At 46.3% G+C, this 22736-nt stretch overlaps 9 protein-coding genes across 9 annotated transcripts; 3 read left to right on the top strand and 6 right to left on the bottom strand.

Annotated features, from left to right (window-relative positions):
- Positions 1-340: 340 nt before the first annotated feature.
- TSTA_091780 (uncharacterized protein) lies at positions 341-3907 on the top strand (the record flags this gene model as incomplete). Its single annotated transcript, XM_002478855.1, has 2 exons — positions 341-373; positions 428-3907. 2 exons carry the CDS (start codon positions 341-343, stop codon positions 3905-3907), a joined length of 3513 nt encoding a protein of 1170 aa, XP_002478900.1.
- A 306-nt stretch (positions 3908-4213) lies between these two features.
- Positions 4214-5464, bottom strand: TSTA_091770 (eukaryotic translation initiation factor 5, putative; the record flags this gene model as incomplete). Its single annotated transcript, XM_002478854.1, has 2 exons — positions 4214-4298; positions 4320-5464. 2 exons carry the CDS (start codon positions 5462-5464, stop codon positions 4214-4216), a joined length of 1230 nt encoding a protein of 409 aa, XP_002478899.1.
- Positions 5465-6928: 1464 nt separating this feature from the next.
- Positions 6929-8847, top strand: TSTA_091760 (thiamine biosynthetic bifunctional enzyme, putative; the record flags this gene model as incomplete). Its single annotated transcript, XM_002478853.1, has 7 exons — positions 6929-7028; positions 7082-7258; positions 7316-7451; positions 7518-7934; positions 7991-8370; positions 8428-8528; positions 8593-8847. 7 exons carry the CDS (start codon positions 6929-6931, stop codon positions 8845-8847), a joined length of 1566 nt encoding a protein of 521 aa, XP_002478898.1.
- Positions 8848-8943: 96 nt separating this feature from the next.
- Positions 8944-9780, bottom strand: TSTA_091750 (isochorismatase family hydrolase, putative; the record flags this gene model as incomplete). The annotated part of the gene is made up of 3 exons (XM_002478852.1): positions 8944-9502; positions 9559-9590; positions 9664-9780. The coding sequence occupies 3 exons, from the start codon at positions 9778-9780 to the stop codon at positions 8944-8946; spliced, it is 708 nt and encodes a 235-aa protein (XP_002478897.1).
- A 484-nt stretch (positions 9781-10264) lies between these two features.
- Positions 10265-12032, bottom strand: TSTA_091740 (uncharacterized protein; the record flags this gene model as incomplete). Its single annotated transcript, XM_002478851.1, has 2 exons — positions 10265-11781; positions 11834-12032. 2 exons carry the CDS (start codon positions 12030-12032, stop codon positions 10265-10267), a joined length of 1716 nt encoding a protein of 571 aa, XP_002478896.1.
- A 1934-nt stretch (positions 12033-13966) lies between these two features.
- Positions 13967-14638, bottom strand: TSTA_091730 (uncharacterized protein; the record flags this gene model as incomplete). The annotated part of the gene is made up of 2 exons (XM_002478850.1): positions 13967-14065; positions 14087-14638. The coding sequence occupies 2 exons, from the start codon at positions 14636-14638 to the stop codon at positions 13967-13969; spliced, it is 651 nt and encodes a 216-aa protein (XP_002478895.1).
- Positions 14639-15536: 898 nt separating this feature from the next.
- On the bottom strand, positions 15537-16575 carry TSTA_091720 (GDSL Lipase/Acylhydrolase family protein; the record flags this gene model as incomplete). The annotated part of the gene is made up of 5 exons (XM_002478849.1): positions 15537-15670; positions 15729-16119; positions 16176-16254; positions 16311-16350; positions 16422-16575. The coding sequence occupies 5 exons, from the start codon at positions 16573-16575 to the stop codon at positions 15537-15539; spliced, it is 798 nt and encodes a 265-aa protein (XP_002478894.1).
- A 1850-nt stretch (positions 16576-18425) lies between these two features.
- Positions 18426-21253, top strand: TSTA_091710 (voltage-gated chloride channel (ClcA), putative; the record flags this gene model as incomplete). The annotated part of the gene is made up of 5 exons (XM_002478848.1): positions 18426-19663; positions 19713-19761; positions 19815-20597; positions 20647-21042; positions 21092-21253. 5 exons carry the CDS (start codon positions 18426-18428, stop codon positions 21251-21253), a joined length of 2628 nt encoding a protein of 875 aa, XP_002478893.1.
- Positions 21254-21286: 33 nt separating this feature from the next.
- TSTA_091700 (dihydrofolate reductase, putative) lies at positions 21287-22212 on the bottom strand (the record flags this gene model as incomplete). The annotated part of the gene is made up of 2 exons (XM_002478847.1): positions 21287-21353; positions 21422-22212. 2 exons carry the CDS (start codon positions 22210-22212, stop codon positions 21287-21289), a joined length of 858 nt encoding a protein of 285 aa, XP_002478892.1.
- Between the last annotated feature and the right edge of the window lie 524 nt (positions 22213-22736).

Here is a 22736-nt window from a genome sequence, read left to right as displayed (position 1 = left end):
GGACAGGTCAACAAAGCAGGTCATCGATAGAATGCATGTAATCGTGTGATTTGAGCGGATTCTCTGAGATCTCTCAAAAGATATGTCCTTCGACTGATCTGTAAATAATTCCAGATGTCATTACAGGAAAGCTCAACACTATGATGAAGGCGGTCAGCTATATATAGACCGCCTAGGTATAAATGCGGCAGAAAATGCGGCGGATTAGATGGAGATGAACTGTTTGAATCTAACAACTTCAGTGAATATCTACGCATATTTCTAAGATAAAATGTGTCATTGACGACAACAATAACTGAAGTATTAAGCCACGTTGGGTATATGGATTAGGCACCATCAAATGGAGGCCCAGAGACAGGAGACGTTCAGGAAGGTATGCTTTCGCTTCTTCAATGTATCGAAATGCTTCTAACTTCATCTCATAAAGCTTCGCCCTGTATGTGTTGAGCTCAGCTCCGCAGCTTTGAGCTTTCGTACACTCCAGAACCATCCTAGTGATGTTCAAAAAGCACTAGACGGCTTGTACGCCGTGCTCGAACCATTAGGAAGTGGGGATGCACTGGACGCAAAACTTGCCGAGTATGTGTTCTTCCCTCTGTCGCAAGTGTTCAACCAAGCACAAACTCTACCTCAAAGATGTCTAGAGGCTGCTGTCAAATGCATTACAGTCCTTGTCGCGAAGGGATGGCGAGCTCAGCTGGCCCCGGAAATGGGGAAACAATTGCTCATTCTCATGACCATTTTGATTGGAGGCACACCGGCCCAGAATCGAGGGCAAGCCGTTCTAAGACCAGACTCGGAAGAGCTATCAGTCGCAAGCTTCGAATGTATGGATGCTATCTTTCAGGTGCTCCAAGGACCAGTGGCCGAGAAGACTATTTTCAATGAAATCGGTTCCGCTACTATCATCGACCAAACTGTTTATCTGCTTTTAGAAGGCCTTTCAGAAGGGGCTTCGACTGCCGTCCAAATATCAGCACTATCAGCACTTCGTTCTCTTCTCAGTCGGGTTACTGATAGAGTAATTCTGGCAAGCATCATGCCTCGTGTCGTCTCAGCTTTGACAAAGATTGTAAAACCAACCACTAGAGCGCGGAGGAGCTTCAAAGTCCTGGATGGATCCCTTCAGTTATTAGAAAGTATTCTTCGGGCTGTTCTCAATGATAACACTGTGTATGGAGAACAACATAAAAATGAATCAAGTGACAAATTGGTTCTCGACGAGTCATGGCTCAAAGCGACAACCGGACAAATCAAGCTTGCCCTAGCAAACGTCGTTCAAGTTAGACAGCATGAACGGCAAGCAGTGCGCGATGCTCTTCTCAATCTTTGCGTGATGGTAATTGAAGAATGCTCGAAGTCTTTGAAGGACTCTTTGTCTCTTATCGTTGAGACCATGGTGGTTCTCTCGGATGCTGACGATGGCGATGCTCCAAATAATGCTTATACCTCATTGATCCATCTAGCCACAGTGCGGAGCCAAACTGTGGATGTGCTCAAGGAACTACTTCATATATGGACGACTTCCTTCCAGAGGATCATGCAGAGCAACGACGAAGCTGCAAAGCAAAGGGCTATCAAACAAATCACCATTGCTTTTCAAATTCTTTCTCAGGTACAGTCAAGTTCGGCTTTACTAGAGAGTAACGTCGCGATCGGACTCTGTGATAGTGTCGCGGCAGTAGTTCGATCATCAAAGTCCGCGCCTATGGCCGTGCGTCCTTCTTCGGGGGGTTTGGAGCTCGCTGTTATAGGCAAACAAAACGCGTTGCAGACATTTCCGCCAGTACTTCTGGAACACCGCAGTCAGCAGCAGACACTGACAGATATGACATCCATGGTCACAAGGCTCAGTCATACACAGTCGGGCGAAGCTATCACTAGATATATTATAAATCAGGTCCATCAAGCTTCGGGTGATGCTGTCGTTGCACCTTTGTGGCTGGCCTTGCAGTTCTTACGATCTGAAGCACCGAATGGCATTGACGAGTTCCTGACCTTTGACACATCTGCTACTCTCTCGTCTCGTACGACAATGATTGAGGAACTGTATTCCATTGCACTTCCAGTTTTGAATGAACCACCAACGATCGATCCAAGAGATTGGAGGGTCTCTGCACTTGCATTAGAGGCCGTGGCTCTACAAGCCCAACAACTGAAAGAAGATTTTCGGCCAGAGTTGATAGATGCCTTGTACCCTGTCCTTCAATTCCTCGCCTCGAACAACCCAAACTTACAAACCCACGCGATGGCGTGTTTGAACATAATCACACGATCCTGCAATTATCCAGATACTCGCGCAATGCTGATCGGGAATGTTGACTATCTTGTCAATTCAGTGGCGCTCAAGCTCAATACATTCGACGTCTCGCCCTATCCTCCACAGGTCCTTTTGATGATGGTCAAACTTTCTGGGGCTGGTCTTATACCATACCTAGATGATCTGGTTCGCTCGATTTTTGGCATTCTTGACATGTATCATGGTTATCCAAAACTTGTTGACTTACTCTATTCGAGTCTTGCCGCGATTGTCGAAGAAGGTAGTAAGACTCCTGAACTACTGGCTATCACTGAGGATGGACAGGAAAACCTTTTGGAACATACAAAACAAGCATATGAACCATTATCAGTCGCCAGATTAGTGGAAGATATTGCTCAGAGAAAAACTAAACGAGCACGTATCGAAGAAATGGATACCATGTTAGACGAAGAACGAGTATCGCACCCTCAACGCCCCTGGACACGAGAATTAGATGGACCTCCACTTCCCAAAGGAGACGACGATATTGAAGGACTTCTCAACAATGCGAACGCGAACCCTCTCGATGAAGCCGACGAATCTCTTCCTACGCCGAAAGATCCAGAAGACGCCCCTAAACCTCTCAGCAAATCACACAATTTACTTTTGCAAATAGTCAAATCTGTACCTCCACATCTTGGCTCACCGTCCCCGTTCCTGAGGAGATCACTTCTTTCCCTTCTCAACAAGGCTTTACCCATTTTGTCGAAGAATCAGACCAGTTTTCTCCCACTTATCAACGAGCTATGGCCGCCAGTAAGTGGACGGATTGCTCCTCCTTCTGCCGCAACTACGTCCATATATCTCGAAACAACGACAAGCTCCTCATCAACGGATATTATCTCTCGAGCAACAACCAACCCCAAACCAGAAGATCACAGCATCATCAAAGAAGAAACATACGTCACCACCGCGGCCTGCGACGCAGTGACAAGCATGTGCGAACTAGCAGGTGACTTCATGTCCTCACGCGTGGCGACCGAATTCCCCCGCTGGCGCCGATTATACCTCGAAAACTGGAAAAAAGTCCTCATTGATGCAGAGAAGACCCTCGAGCGTCAAAACCGGCGACCCCCAGCACCACAGATATCAAAAGATCTACTCAAACCTAACAACCCAGACCTGAGTTTGTCGAATACTACCACACGCTCTTTCACACAACATCATATCCTCTGGCGCTCTCTCCTAATACTATTCGTGAATATTCTCGCTCATGTACGAGTCCCACTGGCCATCGGCGACGAACTGGCCGAATTCATCGGAGAATGGATCACGAAATTCGTCGGGGCCAGGTATTACTTTGATTATTACCATCGGCATCCACCACAACAACAGCAGGAGCAGGCTGTACAGAAACAACATGCCGCAAGCGGTAACGGGGATATGCACCTTGTTAGTAACGCGTTACAAGCCATGGAAGCGTGGAATAAGGATTTAACGTGGTTTATCTTTTGGCAAGGGTTGTTGACTACTACGACCACATCGTCAGCCTCTACCACGAGATCGCGAAACGGGGATAGGTGGCGATTGCGGAAGGAGTTGGAGAGGTTTAATGATGATGCTGCTAAGAGAGGGAGATGGAAATTTGCGTCTGTGGAAGCTGTATAACTCTAGTCTTCTAAAAGTGGACATCCGAATACGAAGGATTACGAATCGTTATTGTATATACTCAAAGTGAGTGGAGAAATTTGATTGATAAGTTGAGTTAATTGCTTTGGTGGAAATCAACTCAAACATAATAGTTAATATAGTAATCAACTGAATTGTCATCGTGTGCGGACAGCAAAACACAGCAAGGCAAACAAAATCAAGTCAGATTTGGCGTGTAAAGACAGAACACTCGAAACACATTGACAACAAATGAGTGTAGTGTGCTACGTGATAGCTGCTCTTAATTGAGTGAATCGAGCGATTTTACTCAGACTCTTCTTCACTCTCATCGCTGTCGGCAGTCGAGAGCCACTCGAGAAACTTTTCAGCAGCCTTGCGAACCTTTCGGCTGGTAGAAGGATCGACATACTTCTTGCTGGCCTTGCTGCCCCAAGCGGTGAGGACATCCTCAGAAACAAGATCGTTCTGATAGTATCCGAGAAGGATAGCCGGTACTTGAGAGATGAGCTCAGGATGGTCCTTGCCTACGAAACGCTCAGTACCACCGAGGAAGGCCTTCTCATGGCGCTCGGAAGTGATCAACTTCTTGAGCATGCCAGCACGAGATGGAATCTGTTTGACAATCTTCTCGTCAAAGATGGTCTGAGCAAGCACAGTTAAAGTCTTATGCTTGTTTTCAATGCCCAGGTCCTTAGCCTTCATGTAGATGTCGATGTCGCTGACGTTGGCGACGCCGCCTTTCTCTTCAGCCTCCTTGATGATCCAACTTCCGAGCTGATCGTAGATGGTAGCACCGCCTTCTTCATCCTCATCCTCGCCGCCTTCCAAGATCAAGGTTCGCTTGAGATCGTCGGGCAAGTCCTTAGCACGGGCCTTGACGGCTTCCTCGGAGACATCGACGGACCACTGAACCTCTTCCTCATTCTCATCCTGGATGTTGATCTTCTCAGCACCAGCGACGATCTCGTCGTCACTACCAGCTGGGATTTCGACATCGCCATTTTCGCCTTCGTCAGAAGCATTGCTCTCTCCTGGGCTGCCATTCTTTTCTCCATTGGTTTCGTCTTTCTCTTTCTTCTTGTCACGACGAGATTTCTTGTCCTTTTTACCGCCCTTGGTAGGGGTTTTTCTCAAGATGAAAGTGCTTAGCTTGAGACGGGGATCAACCTCAGATCGCTGGCCGCAGGCCTTGCAGTCAAGAGTGATACGGTTGTCCTTGAGGATGACTTCGGTTTCAGGGTTCTTGCACTTCTTGCAGAGAACGAATTTGTCAATGAAACCATCCAACAAGTCCTGAAGCTTAGGAGCATCGTGAGCACCGTTAATGATCCAGCGGTCATCAGTGGGCTTTGCGTTGGCCTGGGCTCCAATTTCGAAACCGAAGTACTTGATAACGTACTCCGGAGGACGGGCAAGGGATTGGGCGACGGTGTTCAAGTTCACAACGACGGTCTTGATACCGTTACCTTTACCCTCGATCTTGGCTTGGAGCTTCTCCATCTTGTAACGGTAAAAGGGATCGGTAACATCCCGACGAACGTTGACGGTAGCCATGGTGTCGAATTGGAGATCTTAAACTAAGAAACTTTTGCAAGGAGCGAGAATGGGCGGTTTGTGCGAAAAGCGGACGACAGAAGACACAACGAAAATCGTTCGATCGCAAAGATACATGCGGTAAAATTGTACCTCAAAATTTGCAAGAAACTTAATGAGAATGATGAACGTCTAGTAATCGACGGCCACAACGGTTCAACCACAGGATCTGGAGTGTATACTACACGGTTTCCGCACGTAGCGAAACGTATGCAGCTTAAGCGGCAAATGGTGTTCAAAAGCGTTGACGGAGGGCGAATACATGAACAGACTCTCGACCTCGAGCTGTCTTTGTTCGCTGGCAGTAAACGTTGCGACGGAATTTGATGGGAGTCCAAAAACCAACGGGGATGGCTTTTGATGAAAGTGAGCAGAATCGAGCGAATCTGGAAGACAAGAGAGGGTCAGAATGTTGACGAATTCGACTCGGATGGATGAATACGGGAAATGGGTTGGGTGAATGTGGGCTGGCTGGATACGCACTGCTGTAGCGAGATGACTTTAAGTCAACACTGATGGCGATTATAGGTTTTTGGGATGGGTGTAGGAAGAATGATGCTTTCCAATCTGTGTGTAAGGAAGAGGAATATTTGTAAGAGAAACAAAAATGGAGTGAGTAAGAAAAAGGCAACAACGGCCGCCATCGCCTAACGCCGCGTGGCCAATCAGTGGCTAGGATGCGCCCACGTATTTTAATTACCAATTACAGGGAAATTCGTAATTGGCGAATACCAGTACGTGATCGAATTTGTTAGGACTTTAGCAACAATAAAATACACGACTCGAAAAATTACGTACGTCAGCTGACTTCTCGGGAAGACGGCAACTGAATTTTCGAAATTTTGGCCATAAAATCTTTTGTACTTACCCAAACAAGTAACTACCTCCGTATGCTAAATTAGAACATGTATTATGGTAATTTATTTTACGACGCTTTTCGTAGTGGGGGAATTTGCAAAGATCGAAGACTTGCACAACAATCTATGAGACCTGCTCATTGGACATAAACAATCTATTGTTGATATTCGATTAGCGACAGGTACTTTGGCTTTTTTGTATGTAAGTTCAGTCGGATTCTAGTTTTCTGCATCACGATATGACTTGCTCCGAAGTATGGCGGGGTATATCTGATAGCGATATAGCAGTTGCCCATCTGTGAGACTAGTGGTATCGAAAAGATGTTGCTCAAATTCACATATACGGGACTTGGGATTGACGGAGTTAATCATTGATATGCTCACTCATTTGTGCTGAGACATGCTGACCCGTTGTCAACAGATTCATATCCCGGACTTAGGGTTATCACGACTGCCATTCAGGACCATCTATTTTGTCATTCATATCTTGTTGTTCTGATCATAGACTGGCATCCTCGGAAAAGTACAAAGCTATTCAATTGGTACAGCCACGGTTGATATGAGCACCATGACGCTCGACCTCAGTCTTTACTTAGTCACAGACTCTACATCTGCGATACTCGGAAGCCGAGATATCTACAAAGTTGTTGAGGAGGCGTGTAAGGGTGGTAAGTTATCAGCATGAATCATGAGCAATGTGCAATTCATTGATGCCATACAGGAGTTACTATCGTCCAATACAGAGACAAAACGAGTGACACAGGACTTCTCGTGGAAACAGCTACGAGGCTTCATGAGATTACGAAACGATACAATGTTCCTCTTATTATAAATGACCGTGTGGATGTCGCTATGGCGTCTGGTGCTGAGGGTGTGCATCTGGGACAAGATGATATGTGTAGGAATCTCTGTCATTTTGGGTCTTAGAAACAGTGTCATTAATGCATTGCTACAGCAATAACTGCCGCCAAGAAGATTCTGAGCAAAGACGCCATTGTCGGAATCAGTGCATCATCGGTCGAAGAGGCCGTGAAGGCTGTTGAAGAAGGGGCTGATTATCTAGGCATTGGCACGTTGTTTGCCACTCCGACGTGAGTATCCAACCACGATAATAAGATGCCTTTTTGAACTGTGTAGGAGACTAAGAAGATTGATAGGAAAACAAATACAAAAAACATCATTGGCACAGCAGGTGTAAAGACCATACTTGATAGTATCAGCCGTCTCAATCGCACTGTTGGCACAGTCGCAATCGGAGGCATCAATCTGTCCAATGTGCAACGGGTACTGTACCAATCAGCAGGGCAAAACAAGGCCCTCGATGGCGTAGCTATAGTCAGCGCAATCATCGCGGCAGACGATCCCAAGTCAGTTGCGGAACAATTCAAACAGGCTATAGCTATACCGCCGCCTTTCATTACAGGAAGCCCTGAGATCTCTTCGTCTGTCGATGCGGGCGCACTGGCTGCGGCTGTTCCGGAAGTGGTTCAAAAGGTGGTGAACTGTCACCCTATCGTCCACAGCATGATAAATTTTGTTGTTGCAAATTTTGTTGCGAATGTGGCTATCTCAGCGTATGACTTCCCACTCTTTTTTCGCATTGATTGTTACTGATATTTGAATTCTACAGCGGTCTATCACCCATAATGTCCCAATACGGCGATGAAGCAAAAGACCTCGCCGTCCACAGAGGCGGCCTAGTCATCAACATGGGCACACTGACCAGCGCAAGCATTGGGGAATATCTCAAAGCAATCAAAGCATATAATACCAACGGCAACCCCGTCGTCCTCGATCCCGTTGGTGCTGGAGCCACCGCAATCCGCCGAGATGCGGTCAAGACGTTGATGGCTGGCGGCTACTTTGATCTCATTAAAGGGAACGAGCGAGAAATACGGCAGGTCTATGGAAATACGAGCAATCTTACGCAGCGGGGTGTCGATAGTGGACCGAGTTCGTTGAATGATGTGGAAAAGGCTACCTTGGCTAGAGATCTAGCACGTAGGGAGCGTATGTATTTGACCACCCAGTAATGGACCTGGTATCGCTGACAATGGGTTTCACTAGGAAATATTGTCCTTCTTACCGGAGCAGTCGACTACCTAAGTGATGGATATCGCGTTATTGCAGTGAAGAATGGTCACGAATTACTTAGTAAAGCTACAGGAGTAAGATCCCCTCAATGCATTTCAGTTCGACAAAAATGATAAACTAATCCATGGTTTGAAACAGACTGGGTGTGCCATTGGCACAGTTTGCGGCGCCTACATGGCAGCTTATCGGGACGACAAGTTTCTCGCAGTGCTCGCAGGATTATTGATGTATGAAATAGCGGCTGAGAATGCAGCTGCAAAGAACACGGTACATGGACCAGGGTCATTCCTTCCTGCGTTCCTCGATGAGGTTCATTCCATATGGGGTAAAGCTTCACAAGGTAATGTGACATGGGCGCATGGACGCGCCAAAATTGAGGAAATCCAATTGTAATGTGGCTAAGATTCGAAAATCATGTACTATTATCAGAGAACTAGAACAATATACTCACGGCGAGGTAGACCGAGGCAGAACAGAATAGAAAAAAAGTCAATATTTACACAGGATCTTCACAGCATTCTTCGTATCCTCCTTATACTCCTTAATCAACCCATTAATACTCTTGAACCCGGGACTCTTTGCATCCCTCAACATCTCAAAAATCAAACTCTCACTCGTCGTCACAATAGCCCCCGCGTCTCGAAGTCGATTCAATGCTATCCCTCTTTCCTCCGAATTCACACTGCTAACCGCATCCGCGACGATGTAAACTCTGTGCCCGGCCTCGAGTAAGTCGAGGGTTGTCTGAGTAACACAGATGTGCGTCTCGATACCGACGATGATGGCATCTAGTTTCTGTTCAGGGTCCTTGTCGCTCTTGTTCTTGGTAGCTGAGTGGTATTGAGAGACTATATCTGGAGTATACATGCTAAATGCAGTCTTGTCGATGTTTGCTATCACCGTGTTCCCGGGTTGACCATTGTCAGGGGTGATTTGAGAAAGTAGTTCGGACACAGTGTCGCCGAGTCGCGCTTTGTTTTGCGTTGTTATGTAGACCGGCACTTCAAGGGTGGCGCTTGCTTTGAGCAGTTTTTGGGTCGTTGATACACTGTCATTAACGGTCAATCGATGCCTTGTGTACAGCCTTTAGGGGGAGAGGCCTACACTTTTGGGAACTCATAGATGTGTTCTCGGAACTTTTCTTGTATGTCACATATACTGGGTATCAATCATTAGCCAATGTCCATCTAAACAGCAAGGACAGCATACAATAGCACCGGATTTCCTAGATGATAAGATAGTTAGCCTTCTATCATTTTCCTCGGCGAACTCGAATTTAGAGAGGAACCCACTGATACGACTCGCTCTCGCACTCAAATTAGCCATGATTCTTAGATTCTAATTGCGAACTTCAGGTAGGCTTGTATAAATGAGGATGTATTCAATGTAATGAGAGGAGAACAATCGACCGAGTCAGACTGTCAAAGGTCAGGATGTTTCCCGAGGTTTATGAAGAGCTCTCTGAAGGAATGCGGGGCAAATCGGAGAGGCTGAGTTGGGGTAAACGGCTGTATGCGGGGAAGCTTATAACAGGGTTAGGGTTATTATACGACTGGTTAACTGAGTTAGTTACCTTCCAAAGCAGATTATTTCAACAAGCTCATCGGTCGAGCGGAAAACCAGATCAGCGCATGACTAGTATTACTAGCTATTGTAAAGCGTAGTGTAAAATCTAGAATACATTCATGTCAAGAATAGTATCAGATAGTAATCTATACTATCTGCTTATCGTACTCCATGCATCTCCAGCCCGAACTTAAGAACTAAAAGCAACCATAAAAGAGAAGCAGCAATGGAGGAAACTAAAAAACTACGAAGAATTGAGCCAACCAAATGCTGATGCTCCTCCTATGGGGTTACTTGCTCGATTCTTGCCAGTAGTCGGCCATGAGCCATCTCCCGATGACTTGAAACTGGCGCTCCGGCTCGGGGTAGGATGAACAAGATCTGGATTAGACGTCTGTGCTGCCGATATGTTTTCGCCCGTTTGATATAATGCAGCGGAAGATGGCGCAGATTCAGGTTGAGAAGTGGAATTGGCTTGGTTAGAGGTCGTGGATGGAACACGGGAGGATAGTGATTTTGATGGTCGTAGAACCTTCATTGCTCGTCCACGGTTCGATTTAGCCATGCCAATAGCACTGCTATCTGCGCGTCGCCATGATCCCCATGGTCCAGCAGGCTCTGTCTTGGCTGAGATACCAGGATACGCTTCTTGATCAACCGATGCACTGCCTTCTCTTGCAGATTGAGTACCAGTCTCAGATTGGCCGCCGTCCCTTGTCGTAGGTCGTGAGCTACGGTCGCGATCTACAAGTTCTTCCACCTTTGTAGACGTAACGGAACCGGCCTGAGGTCTTGAAACAGGTCGCTCAATCGTACCATGATCACTCCCATTGACAGTTGCTTGTAAATCTGTGTCGTGTGATTGTTGCTGTTTGGAATAAAAATCCCGCAAGGCATTAGAGGCAGTGTTGAGAAACTTGAACACTGCATCATTTTCAGGTCGCACAAGAGGAATACAAACCTTGTTTCTGTCATCATCGACCATGATAATCTTATCCTGTGAGAAGAGAATATCCGCATTGTGAGATCGGAGAACATCACTTCCAAGGATGATTTGGATGCTCTTGTCTTCTGGGTCCACATCTCGGATTACAAACCGGACGGTTACAGTGGGAAGCTGAGGCGAGGGACTGCCGGCACGAGAGGATGTTTGATGAATGCTGGCTTCTGGAAGGTAGACAGGAAGCTTAATGTAGCGCAGCCCTTCCTCGATAATGATCTGATCCACATATCCGAGCTTCTCAATCAAGCCGTAGCCGAGAGAAGACGTATATGAGCCGGAACATACAGCTGCATACAGTAACGAGTCATTAGAAAATGTAGTTGTCAGCCAGCAACGAATAATGCAAGGAACAGGTCCCAGCAGAAACAACCCGGGTGGCGGCATAATCGAGCTTGCAGGCGACCCGCCACTTGAGCCTGCTATTCGTGCAGTGTCAATCCCCATGCTATTAGTCCGCGCAGAATGATGTGAATGTCCTGAGGAACTCTGGCGACCATCTGAGCGATGAGACAGAGAACGCTCAGTCAGGGCATGACTGCTCATTCCGCTTCCCGTGCGAATAGGAAGCTCAGTCGTCGAGCGGTTGACCTGGCCGTAATACCCGTTTATTGCACTTTCATCAAAGCGAACGCTATTGGCCCTAGACGCACCTCTCCGTGGCTCCTCGTCGTTGTCTAGAGTCATATTCGTGACGATGCTGTGAGGATGGCCTTGATCGAAACCTTTGAAGGCGTCAACGGTCGGGGTGTATGAAGGCTCTGGAATATTATTAGAAGGAATTTTATCGCAAATACTAAAGGGCATGCTTACCTGTGAGTGGGCCATTCATGGTGCTGGGAAACTGTGAGATTGGGCCCCATACACTCTTCAACCGAGCGTCATCCTCCCTTCGCCGCTCCAGCCTTGAAATCCGCTCTCCGTGCTCGAGCTGCGTGGAATACAAATCCTTGACCTCTTCGAATACGCGCCAGATATCTTCACGAGATGCAAACGGGTACTGCGCATCCATTACCACGGTTCCTTTCAATCAGATCCTAAAGTGAAGTGAGAGCACTATTCGTTTCGATGCAGTGTAAAATATCCACAAAAGCCTCCTTGACGTCGTTCCTTTTCCTTTGTCCTCCTCACATCACCCTCACTCCAGGACTCAGAGACGGCCCGGGCCAAAAGGCCGTCTTCCCCGTCTGTATGACCTGCTTCACTAAGAGTGTTGGCCCATTCAAGATAAATCTTATTCGAATATTCGTCCACTAAGTATGACGCCGATCGCAAGCGTGGTTTGAGAAGCTATTGATAATGGGCGTTGGGAAACCGTCGCTGATGTGGCGTTCTTCGTTTCGTTATGTTGCAGACGTCTGTAGAGAGATAATTCCTTGGGGTCAGTTTGAATGACTTCCGTAATTCTTTCAGATATGGGAGCGGCGATTCAATAGGCGCTGATTATCCTGAACTGAGACGAAAGCAAAGCGGGGAAGAAGAACAGGTTTCGAAATGTATACGCAAAGGATCTTTATGTCTGAACGGAATGAAGTGTATGTAATGAAGGGTGAACTATCTGCCATAGCGATCATGTGACCTTTTTGCGGGGTACATCTTAATCCGTGCTTTCTAATTGGTTCTTATTACTAGATTCTACCTAATTGGTGGGGAAGGGAACGGAACGGAATGACTTTTCTTCCTACTACTCCCATATCCGCAAGTCTTCCATCTAAAACCTTCTAGTATACATTCACTCCTTCTTCAGCAGGACAGACTGCGAACCTCCAAGCAAATCCCGGCATTTTGCAAACATCTGACTAGGCAGCGGTGTCCTATACATTATAGGACAATCGCAATAGTATATATTTCTCATCAGCTGGAGCTCTCTATACTTATTTTACCTAGGTACACTTAGTCCAACCTTTCTGCCTCTCGAGTGCAGCGAGAGTACACAACTTGTGTGGCTATACTTAGGTAGAAGCTTTGGTAGGTACCTTGGGCAGCAGATCTTCTGTCTCACTGATAAAGTCCTTGGTTGCATCAGAAAGATCCTATCCTTCCACATCACCGGTATATTGATTATTGAATTCGGGAGCCATTATGTGACTAGTGGCAGTCCACGAGTTCTGAGTTGCATCCTTGTATGACAGCGTTTCCAATATCTTTACTCCATCTCCAATAGTGTTGACGCAGCCGCATATCACATACTCGTACGCCCAGTCGATAGAACCAACCTTGGAATACCTTCTTGTTCGTTTGTTTCTTCAATAAACTCCCAGATATCCAGTGCCGCAAGCTTCAATCTCCCCGAGAGAAATCTGTCCCTTTCCACGTCCATCGTGTGATCCTCCATGGAGAGAGGATCAAATCGATTTCCTTGTTAAATCCCTCTTCGAGCCTTTCCTCTCTTAATCCGACCAGATTGTGAGACTGTCTCAGAATTCTAAAACGAAGTCGATATCGCTGTGTTCTGTTTGTTTGCCAGATAGAATAAGATGATGGCCATTAATTTGAGATAGGGGCTCTGCAGTCTATTTATGAGTCATGTTGCCTACTGTCTAGGACTTGTCGCTGCCTAAAAGTTAATCATGAAATGACCCATGTCTGCAGTAGAACCCGGCTATAATAAAAGGAAGGCCGCTCACAGTTCCATTAATATTAGCTTAAAAATCTTATTATAAGACTGAAGAGCACATGATTTCTTAATACTAAATAGATTAATGTATCAGGGGTGCCCTTTATCCCTAAATTGAACTCATTTCTAGATATATTGACTTGGGCACTGGTAGGCTTTCTGTTCGTTATAGCCAGGTTCTACATGTACATGTACTGTATAAGAAGGAAAATCCCAAAAGAGTGTGATTGATTCCAATTCAGATGAATATTCAGCCTGTTTGGGCCTTAGGGTTACTCAGCCCTAAGCGTCGAACATCCAGAGATATCCCCATAGCAACCTCCTATCATTCAGTCTTCCCCCTTCTGCTTGTAGGAGTTTAGTAGCTCCAAGTACTCTTGTTTCAACCGTGACTTCGGATAATAGACATTTTCCCTATTGCCCCAACGCTGCAAGATGGCATCGCATACGTCGATCAAGTAATCCGTCATAGTAGAGTTGGCCTTCCAAGCACGAAGAAATTTCAGATTTGCACGCATATTGATAATCGAACGAACCTCCTGTGGTGAGCCCATGATCATTTCCTCATTATCCCCATCAAATTTGTAACCATACAAGTGCTCAAAGCCGATTTCTGCAGTCTCCAATCGAGCTTCGTCGGTATTATGGAGATGATTGAGTACGCGCATGTCGAGTTCGACATCAGCTCCGTGTGTGATGAAGATATCATCCTCTTCATGTCCGTTGGTGACTTGGTCCCAGACATTGTCGAGTTCGCCGGCACGAACGTTGAGCCAGAGCGAATCTTGAGTGTCGAGTTGGTCGTCTCGCTCAACGACATCTTTGCTCATGTCTTCGATGCGTTTGTCGATGTGGGCAAGATTTTGGTCAATTGTGGTGAGCTTTCCTTCTACGTTCTTGACTTTTTGCTCCAGTTGGCCGATCTTGTTGCCTAGTATGGTAATGTATTGAGCGACCTGGTCGATTCGATCGTCGGGATCGGTGGTAAGTTCAGGCTCCATGTTTGTCGATCTCGTTTGGCGTGAAAGTTTGATGCAGGAACCGCTTGCAATATGTCCAGTAAGGAGATGATGGTGCTAGGTAGACTTGTATGGATGGTCTGACTGTTGGAATGGGTTGTGGGAAGTTCTGTCGCTTCGCAGCTAGGGTTTATATTCACCTGAAGAACGGATGAATACAAACGACTTTTGCAGTTGCCCTGCCTCCAATTTCCTGCTCTTCCTTGTGTTATTGTCATTATCCACGATCAAGCATTGTGGGAGTCTTCACATTTCCTTCAAGTTTCGGAAACGATGGAGATGGAGATGCTATAATGGGGTAATTTCGAGGCAAGTTTCCGGCAAAGTATGGTTCTCTGAACATCTATACTTGGCCCTGGAGCGATTCATTGTAGCCACCTCGGGAGATTCCTGACAATATAACTACCTAGGAGTCCTAGCCGAATTTAGATGACGTTGTTTATACCTACCTAGGTAAATATTCTGAGCAGCTCTCCATTAAGAGTACCGCATATCTAGATACGTATGGATAAAAACCAGTTCAATAAAGGAGCAAATAAAGCTTTGAGGTGTATGTCTCGAAAAGTCCGAAAGTTTCAGTACCGAGAGGATCAAAGTTGCTGGGAAAAGCAGAAAACAGTAGTCCATTCGAGCTGTTTCATTCCATGGATACTTAGGGGTATCAGGAATTTCCACTTCCCGAGTGAGATCACATAGTCAGCTACCTAGGCAAACAAGTGCCAATCATATAGAGCCTCTTCAACGAACACACATCCACTCAGTGATCGTTATCAAGTCCAAGTAGGTACACGAGAAGGTGAAACGAGCAATCATTACAGCCAATAACTTAACCGCTTTAAAAACCGCCAAGTACTGCATTATCCATGAACTCTGATCAAACTCATTTCGGAGCAATGTTCCAGGGTGGAAAAACCTCTGGCAGTTTCTCCGGAGCTTCTTCAGGCCAGGTAGCCCGTATCGTCTTCATGACTTCTTCATACATGACTTTATACCCATTACCGGTGAAATGCAGACCTATACTCGAAAAATTAGCAAACCATCTAGACTTTATCATCAGCTGGAAACGACACACCATCAGTCAGCATACTCGCCAGCTGTTGGTTTGCAGGGACCTCCTTGGAACCAGTCAGCGGCTGCCCAGTCTCCCACCCAGTCGACTTCATAATCGCCATCCAAATATCAGCCACGGGCACTCCAAGCGACTGGGCAACGTCACGACACGCATCAGCGTACAGCTTGGTGTTGGCAGCTGTTCGACTGGGGGTATCAAAGCCCTTTTCTGCGTCAAAGTACTGTAATTGGTACTCATTGATTGGTGGAGGGGTCAGAATAATGATTTTAGTGCCGTGCTCCTTGACTGATGGGTGCTGTATGAGGAATTTGAGGTTCTCCTTGTACTGGTCAAGTGGAACTTGCTGCGCATGCGGTGGCAACACGGCGTCGTTTGCGCCGAAGAATATTGTCTGTGCTATTGTCAATTCATAGATAAACATAATTATGCAAAGACAGGGGTAATCACCATTAACCGGACTCGACCTTCCTGTAATGTAGGCCATATCTGTGGAAACAGAACTCTGGCATTTGCGGTCGTATACCCACTACACTTGTCAGTCTGTAGTTCCAATAACCGAATATTGCCATTTAGAGATCATACCTAAATCCTCGATTGACTACATCGAGACGTCTAGCATAGTCTAGTAAACCGAACGTGTTAGAGCTCTCTGACCTTTTTCAAAGCAGATTTGAACCCCGGAAGTGTACTCACCACTCTCTAGAGCAGCACCAAACCCAAAGCCTAGCCGCTGATCATACGAGAACTGGGTTATTGAATCCCCGAAAATCATGAATTGGTCATATTTTGGCCGTCCATTCTGTGATGGAGGAGGAGAAGGCATATTTGCCGACGGAGCTGTTGACATTTGGGAGATTTAAATCCTATTGTTCTCAGACTGTCGTTCCGAGCCCTATTTATACCTGTCACCTGTACGTAATATATAGTTCATGCGCTCCTTTCCTATTGTCGCAGGGTATCTCCGTCCAGAATGTATGCGAGTTTCTGGAGTATGGTGTGTGAGAGTCGAATGGCAAATGAAAGGATAAAGATATCCTGGGCAGACAATCCGTATTGCGAGTATAAATCCCGGCAGGGGTATTGATTATTGACTATTATCCCGTTCAGGTATATAGAAAAAGAAAAGAAGGAAAAAACAATGTTGAGGAGGTCTGACGAAAAAAGGTGATCAGGGTAAAAGATAGAGGGATCTAGATGGGCTAGATGGTTAGAAGTTTCTTTCCTTTTTTTGGTCTCCGTATACCAAAGTTTGCCGGATGTACCAGTTGACATGTACCTGGATCACCACGAACCTAGCAATGACTAACTAGTCAGTGACAGTATCCGGTATACTGGTCAATCCGATCTGCTGGGTACGTACCTGTACTTCATATGCACTATAGAAGATGGGACGATCACAATCAGATGGAATGGTCTCTAAATGCACGACGGCAATCGAAGAGCACTGACCTGCATGTGTTCCCAAGCGGTTTTTCTAGTTCTGGAAAGAGACTTGAGTTTTTCCGGAGGCGTCTAGACTTTTAAAAGTCAAAATTTTCAGTCTGGTCGGATGCCCGCATTTGTAGCGGGGAAATTGATGCTTAAGATTCTTCAAAGCTAACTAACCTCTTCGTAGGTACTCAGTTTAACTACAACAAAGCTCTCGTACAATCTACAACACCAAAACCAACCCAATAATTGTCCCTCCATAATAGATTCTGATTGGCACGATCCCGGGAAAAATTTCCCGCGTGTGCAGATAGGCCAATTCCATACTCGCATCAAGACAGAAACCGAAAATGCGATTTATGTAAATTGAAAAACCAACTACTAACTAGTTCATATTCATTCGGTAAATGCGAGTTTTGCCGTGCGGTGCCAATTAGTTGCAGATGAGATAGATCAGCTGCACATGCATGTCTAGCCGCTGGCTGTATGCAGTCAATGCAACCGAGTAAGATTAGAAGCATGGATGGACGGATGAATGGAAAGTGATCCCAGCAACCCCATGGAGAATAAATGGAGATTGATGAAGTTCTTCGAGTCTTTTGATTGGGAGATGGAGAGATGTTGTTCCGTTCCGGGAATTGACACCTGAGGACTCAGGCGTCACAGTTTATACCTGAGGCACACACACATATCCCCGTGGCCACGATGAATGATCACACGAAGTGAATATTTACTTTTACATGACTCTGTTTCGTCTCAACTATGGTTATTCCCCATACTATATTATGTTCTAAGAATACTGAATGGCCGCGAGAATGACTGACTGTACCAGGTGGGCCTGTCAGATGATGCGAGGCTCGCCGACTGACCAATCCCGATGCTCTTAGCCTAAGGATCCAACGACCTTTGCCTTTAGTGCTTTACCTTGGTGGTCTCCCGTCTGTATGGACATGGACAGTATTCATTTGATTTCTCTTGATTTTTGATTCTATCATTCCATCGTTCTGTCATTCAATAAAAGGCTCCATTTATCAGACCGCTGCGGAGAGCAGTTCGCGTGTTTGTTTACCTTCAAGGAGCACCAAAAGCGGGCTGACGTAACCTATCAACCTCTCGATTTTTGGTCGAAAGAACGACAACATCGTCGTACCCAGACGATATAGACGTCTATCTTTATCGTCCTTCGGAGTCCTGAAAGACAAAGAAACATGCAGTTCTAGCCTCACATCCTCTATTCAACGGGACATCGTACCCGCCGTTATCAACAGTATGCCTCGCTCAGCCTATGACCCTCCTACAAGCACGCACGATGACGATGATTCCGATGACTATGAGCATTACCGCGCTCCAGTAACAGCTCCAGTTTCTCCCACTTATCGACGTCGGTTTCCAGCACACGAAAATGATAGCTTGCTCGGAAATGACTCCCGCCGAACAACCTACGGTACCGCATCGAGACCGGATACGTTCTTCCGATACAACACCACAGGAGGTACGCTTCGCCGGTCCCGGCATCATAGCCGTAGAGCTTCAGCGCGATTTCCGGTTGGTTCTAGATCTCAGACTCAGGCTCAGGCGGACGATACACCCAAAGACTGGAACGAAGATGTCATGCAGGGATCGTCGTTCTTAGATGAACGCCTATGGTACGATCAGTTTACGTCTATTGACTGGGTTCATGACAGTATCAAGGACGGCATTCGATTGCGGGAGTTGCGGAGTCGCAAGGACTTTCGTGGCCGGTTACTTGCCCTGTTCGATGGTGCCCAAGGATGGATTCTCGTAGCCGTCATCGGTTGTATTACTGCAGCCATTGCCTATTTTGTGGATATTGTCGATAAGCATGTTTTCGAGTTAAAGGACGGAATTTGCACAACGTCTTGGTTTACGACCCGTAGAGATTGCTGCGGCGGTGAGAGATCATGCGACGCATGGAATTCGTGGTCACAAATAGTGGGGTTCTCTCGATTCGATAATGATTCGGTGGACTTTATTTTCTACGTTTTCTGGGCCATCTTAATGGCTATGGGTGCATGTGGACTTACCATGTTCACAAAAACGGTTATACCTTCAACAATCGCTCTGTCCACATTGGACGAGAACCTAGGTGCAGAGAGCAGTGACGGTCCTAGAAGTCCCAGTGGATACTACACCAGACTGCGAAGTAAGCCAGCCACTATCTACTACTCTGCTGCTGGCAGTGGAGTGGCAGAGGTCAAAGTTATTTTGAGCGGCTTTGTTTTGCACGGGTATTTGGGATTGAAGACTCTTATGTTCAAGACTTTTGCTTTGATCTTGGCCATTTCGTCTGGTATGAGCTTGGGCAAAGAAGGGCCTTATGTACACATTGCAACATGCGTGGGCAACATTTGCAGTCGTGGGTTTAAGAAGTATCACACCAACGATGCCAAACGCCGAGAAGTTCTTGGAGCTGCCGCAGCCAGCGGTGTGGCAGTTGCTTTTGGAGCGCCTATTGGAGGTGTTCTTTTTGGACTGGAAGAAGTGAGGTATGTATCCCCTCTGTCAAGAATCTTTTCGGATACTGACTGTCTGAAGCTATTATTTCCCTCCAAAGACCTTGTTTAGAACATTCTTTTGCTGCATTGTAAGTTTTAATCTCAGATAAAGTGAAATAACCTTGATTCTAACAATTTCAAGGCTTCCGCATTATCCCTCAAATTCCTCAATCCCTACGGTACAGGCAAGATCGTGCCGTTTCAGGTACGATACGTCTCTGATTGGGAGATGTTCGAGATGGGACTTTTTATTCTGTTAGGTATCCTAGGTGGAGTCCTAGGTGCCCTGTTTATCAAAGCCACGAATATCTGGGCTAGATCATTCCGTCGGATCCCAGTGATCAAACGAGCACCTATTTTGGAAGTTGTTCTGGTGGCCTTTCTTACAGGAGTCGTGAGCTTCTGGAACCGCTATACCAAGCTAGCTGTGGCCGAGCTTCTTGAAGAACTCACGGCACCATGCGATCCGACCGGCGTGACAAAATCTGGTCTGTGTCCAAACGAGAAGGAGGATATTTTGGAGGTGGTGAAGTATCTGCTCGTGGCTTTTGTGGTCAAGAGCCTGTTGACAACCATTACCTTTGGAATAAAGGTCCCAGCTGGTATATACGTTCCTTCCATGGTTGTTGGCGGCCTGATGGGACGGATCGTTGGACATTTGACACAATATTTTGTGGTTTCATACCCGGACTTGTTTCTTTTTGCCAGTTGTCCTGCTGTTCCCGGCGTTGAGTCATGTGTCACACCTGGCGTCTATGCGATGGTAGCTGCGGGAGCGACCATGTGTGGCGTTACTCGACTTTCAGTGACGCTGGCTGTCATTTGCTTTGAATTGACTGGCAGCTTGAATCATGTGCTACCATTCTGCATTTCTATTCTATGCGCCAAGTGGACGGCTGATGCTATTGAGCCGCGGAGCATTTATGTAAGTGAAACTCGACCGGGTCTTGGAAAGAAATACTAACGTGACATAGGACTTGCTTACCGATATGAATGATTACCCATTCCTTGATAACAAAGGCAGTCATCCAGCCACGGACCAGACGTTGGGTGACCTCAGTCGATCCACAGGCCGCCACCGAACCATCGATATCACTGACTCCCCACTCGTCAGAGCCAAGGATCTGCGCGGAAAACTTGACTACCTGCTCATGGCCGGTGAACTCGATAGCGGCCTACCGATTGTGCGAGATACAGTATTGGTAGGCATGATTGCAGCCACCGATCTTGAGTTTGCATTGGATGGACTTGAGGATGAATATGCGGAATTCTGCATCATGTCTCCCGACCATCAGAATTGGCCTGAGCCCTATAACGAGGATGGTGAGACGAATAGTATTGTGCATGATTTTACGATTTACATTGATCCGGTATGCTTCCTTTCATTACGTTCAATCTGTCCAAAACTAACGGACATAGTCTCCTGTTGCTCTCGACGTTCACTCACCACTAGATTTGGTTTATCAATGTTTCGTCAAACTAGGTCTTCGATACGTGTGTGTTCTGCAAGATGGCAAGTTCCAGGGACTAGTTCATAAGAAGCAATTCGTGAAGCACATGAGGGAGCTTGGGAAGTCTTAATTTCTTGCATTTGAGGTCATATCAGATTCCCGTTTACGTCCGCATACGAGCCATGGCGTTTTGTTTCGATGCATCAAATAGTATATAGATGTCTGCATAACTGTCTATATACGAACTGCATAGCATTTTTCAATATTATACAAAAGTAATGATTAAACCCTTTCATACCCTTCAATCTTGAACGCAACCTCCCCTTCCTCAGTCCAATCCTCCTTAACACTCTCCCCAACCCACCCCTCAACCTCCTCAACACCCACCCGTCTCCACCCCTTTTCACCACCCGTCGAAGTAGATAGATCCTCATCCGTAAGCGGGAAGAAAGTATCACACTCATACTTCTCACCATCCCTCCTCTTAATCCTCGTCATCAAAATCCTCTGCACAATCTTTGAAGACAACGATACCTCCAACTCCAAAGAAGATTTATATATCTCCCCACCACCAATGACATACACATACCCCAAATCCTGCCGACGGTGCTTATCGAAAAGTTGGGTTAGCGCAGAGTCGAAACTGTGTGCGACAAAGGCATCTCGTTTATCTTCCTTGCCGTCGGTGCGGGATTTCTCTTTTTGTCGTGTTAGATCCTGATGTATTTCTGTTGACACGGTTCCATGCTCGTCCCTTGAGATGATGACATTCAAGCGATCTTTGAGCGGTCGAAGTCCTTTCGGGAGGGAATAATACGTCTTTCGACCCATTATTATTGCATTTATCTTCTCTTTCCCGTTACCGCTACCACTACCATCTCCAGATGAGGGAGGACGCGAAGTAACGCGCGCAAAAAAGTTCATATCAGATTTTATCCTGGGCCATGGTAAGGTCCCATTTAATCCTATACCGAGGATTGGTTTTTTGGACGATCCTGGTGGTCGAGTGATGGGTGTTGTGGCGACGACGAGTGTTAATGGGGTTTTCATTTGGAGTGAGTCTGGGTCTGAGGATGGTGGGAGAGACATTTATTCTCTTTTCCCTGTTGCGTTTGTTTGATAGGTCGATTGTGTGATTACGGTTATAGCTTTCTTTCGGGGGTATCTTGCTAATCGAGCGTCGTCTGGAATTGTGAGGATTTGGAAAAATTGAAGTTCAGATAAGAGGAATGCGTCTGGACGTGGCGCGGGGAAGGCGATAAGCCCTATCAATTAGCCCTAAGTTACCGATGCTATTTACATACATCAGATTCTATGTTCCTCTCTCCTATTTCAAGTTGCCATTTATTTGCCTTTATTGATTTCGTATGTCGATTAAGTACAATGGCAGTCGATAAAAAACGTCCATAACCACGAACTGCATGCGTCAAGTTTAGAGAATTGAAAACTCAGTCAAAGATCGATCAAAATCCAGCTCAGTTTTGAGTGTCTGCCATGTTCAGTTTTCTATTCATAATGCCGCTTTTAATTGCCCGATGCACAAACGCCTGTATCCATGTACCCTGACGCCAATACCAGGAATTATCAACCCAAAGATACACCCATGAGATTCG

The sequence above is a fragment of the Talaromyces stipitatus genome, genomic scaffold (assembly GCF_000003125.1).
Source record: "Talaromyces stipitatus ATCC 10500 scf_1105507295527 genomic scaffold, whole genome shotgun sequence".
Lineage (NCBI taxonomy): Eukaryota > Fungi > Ascomycota > Eurotiomycetes > Eurotiales > Trichocomaceae > Talaromyces > Talaromyces stipitatus.
Note: the sequence above shows the minus strand (reverse complement) of the source record. Positions and strands in the feature narration are given on the sequence as shown.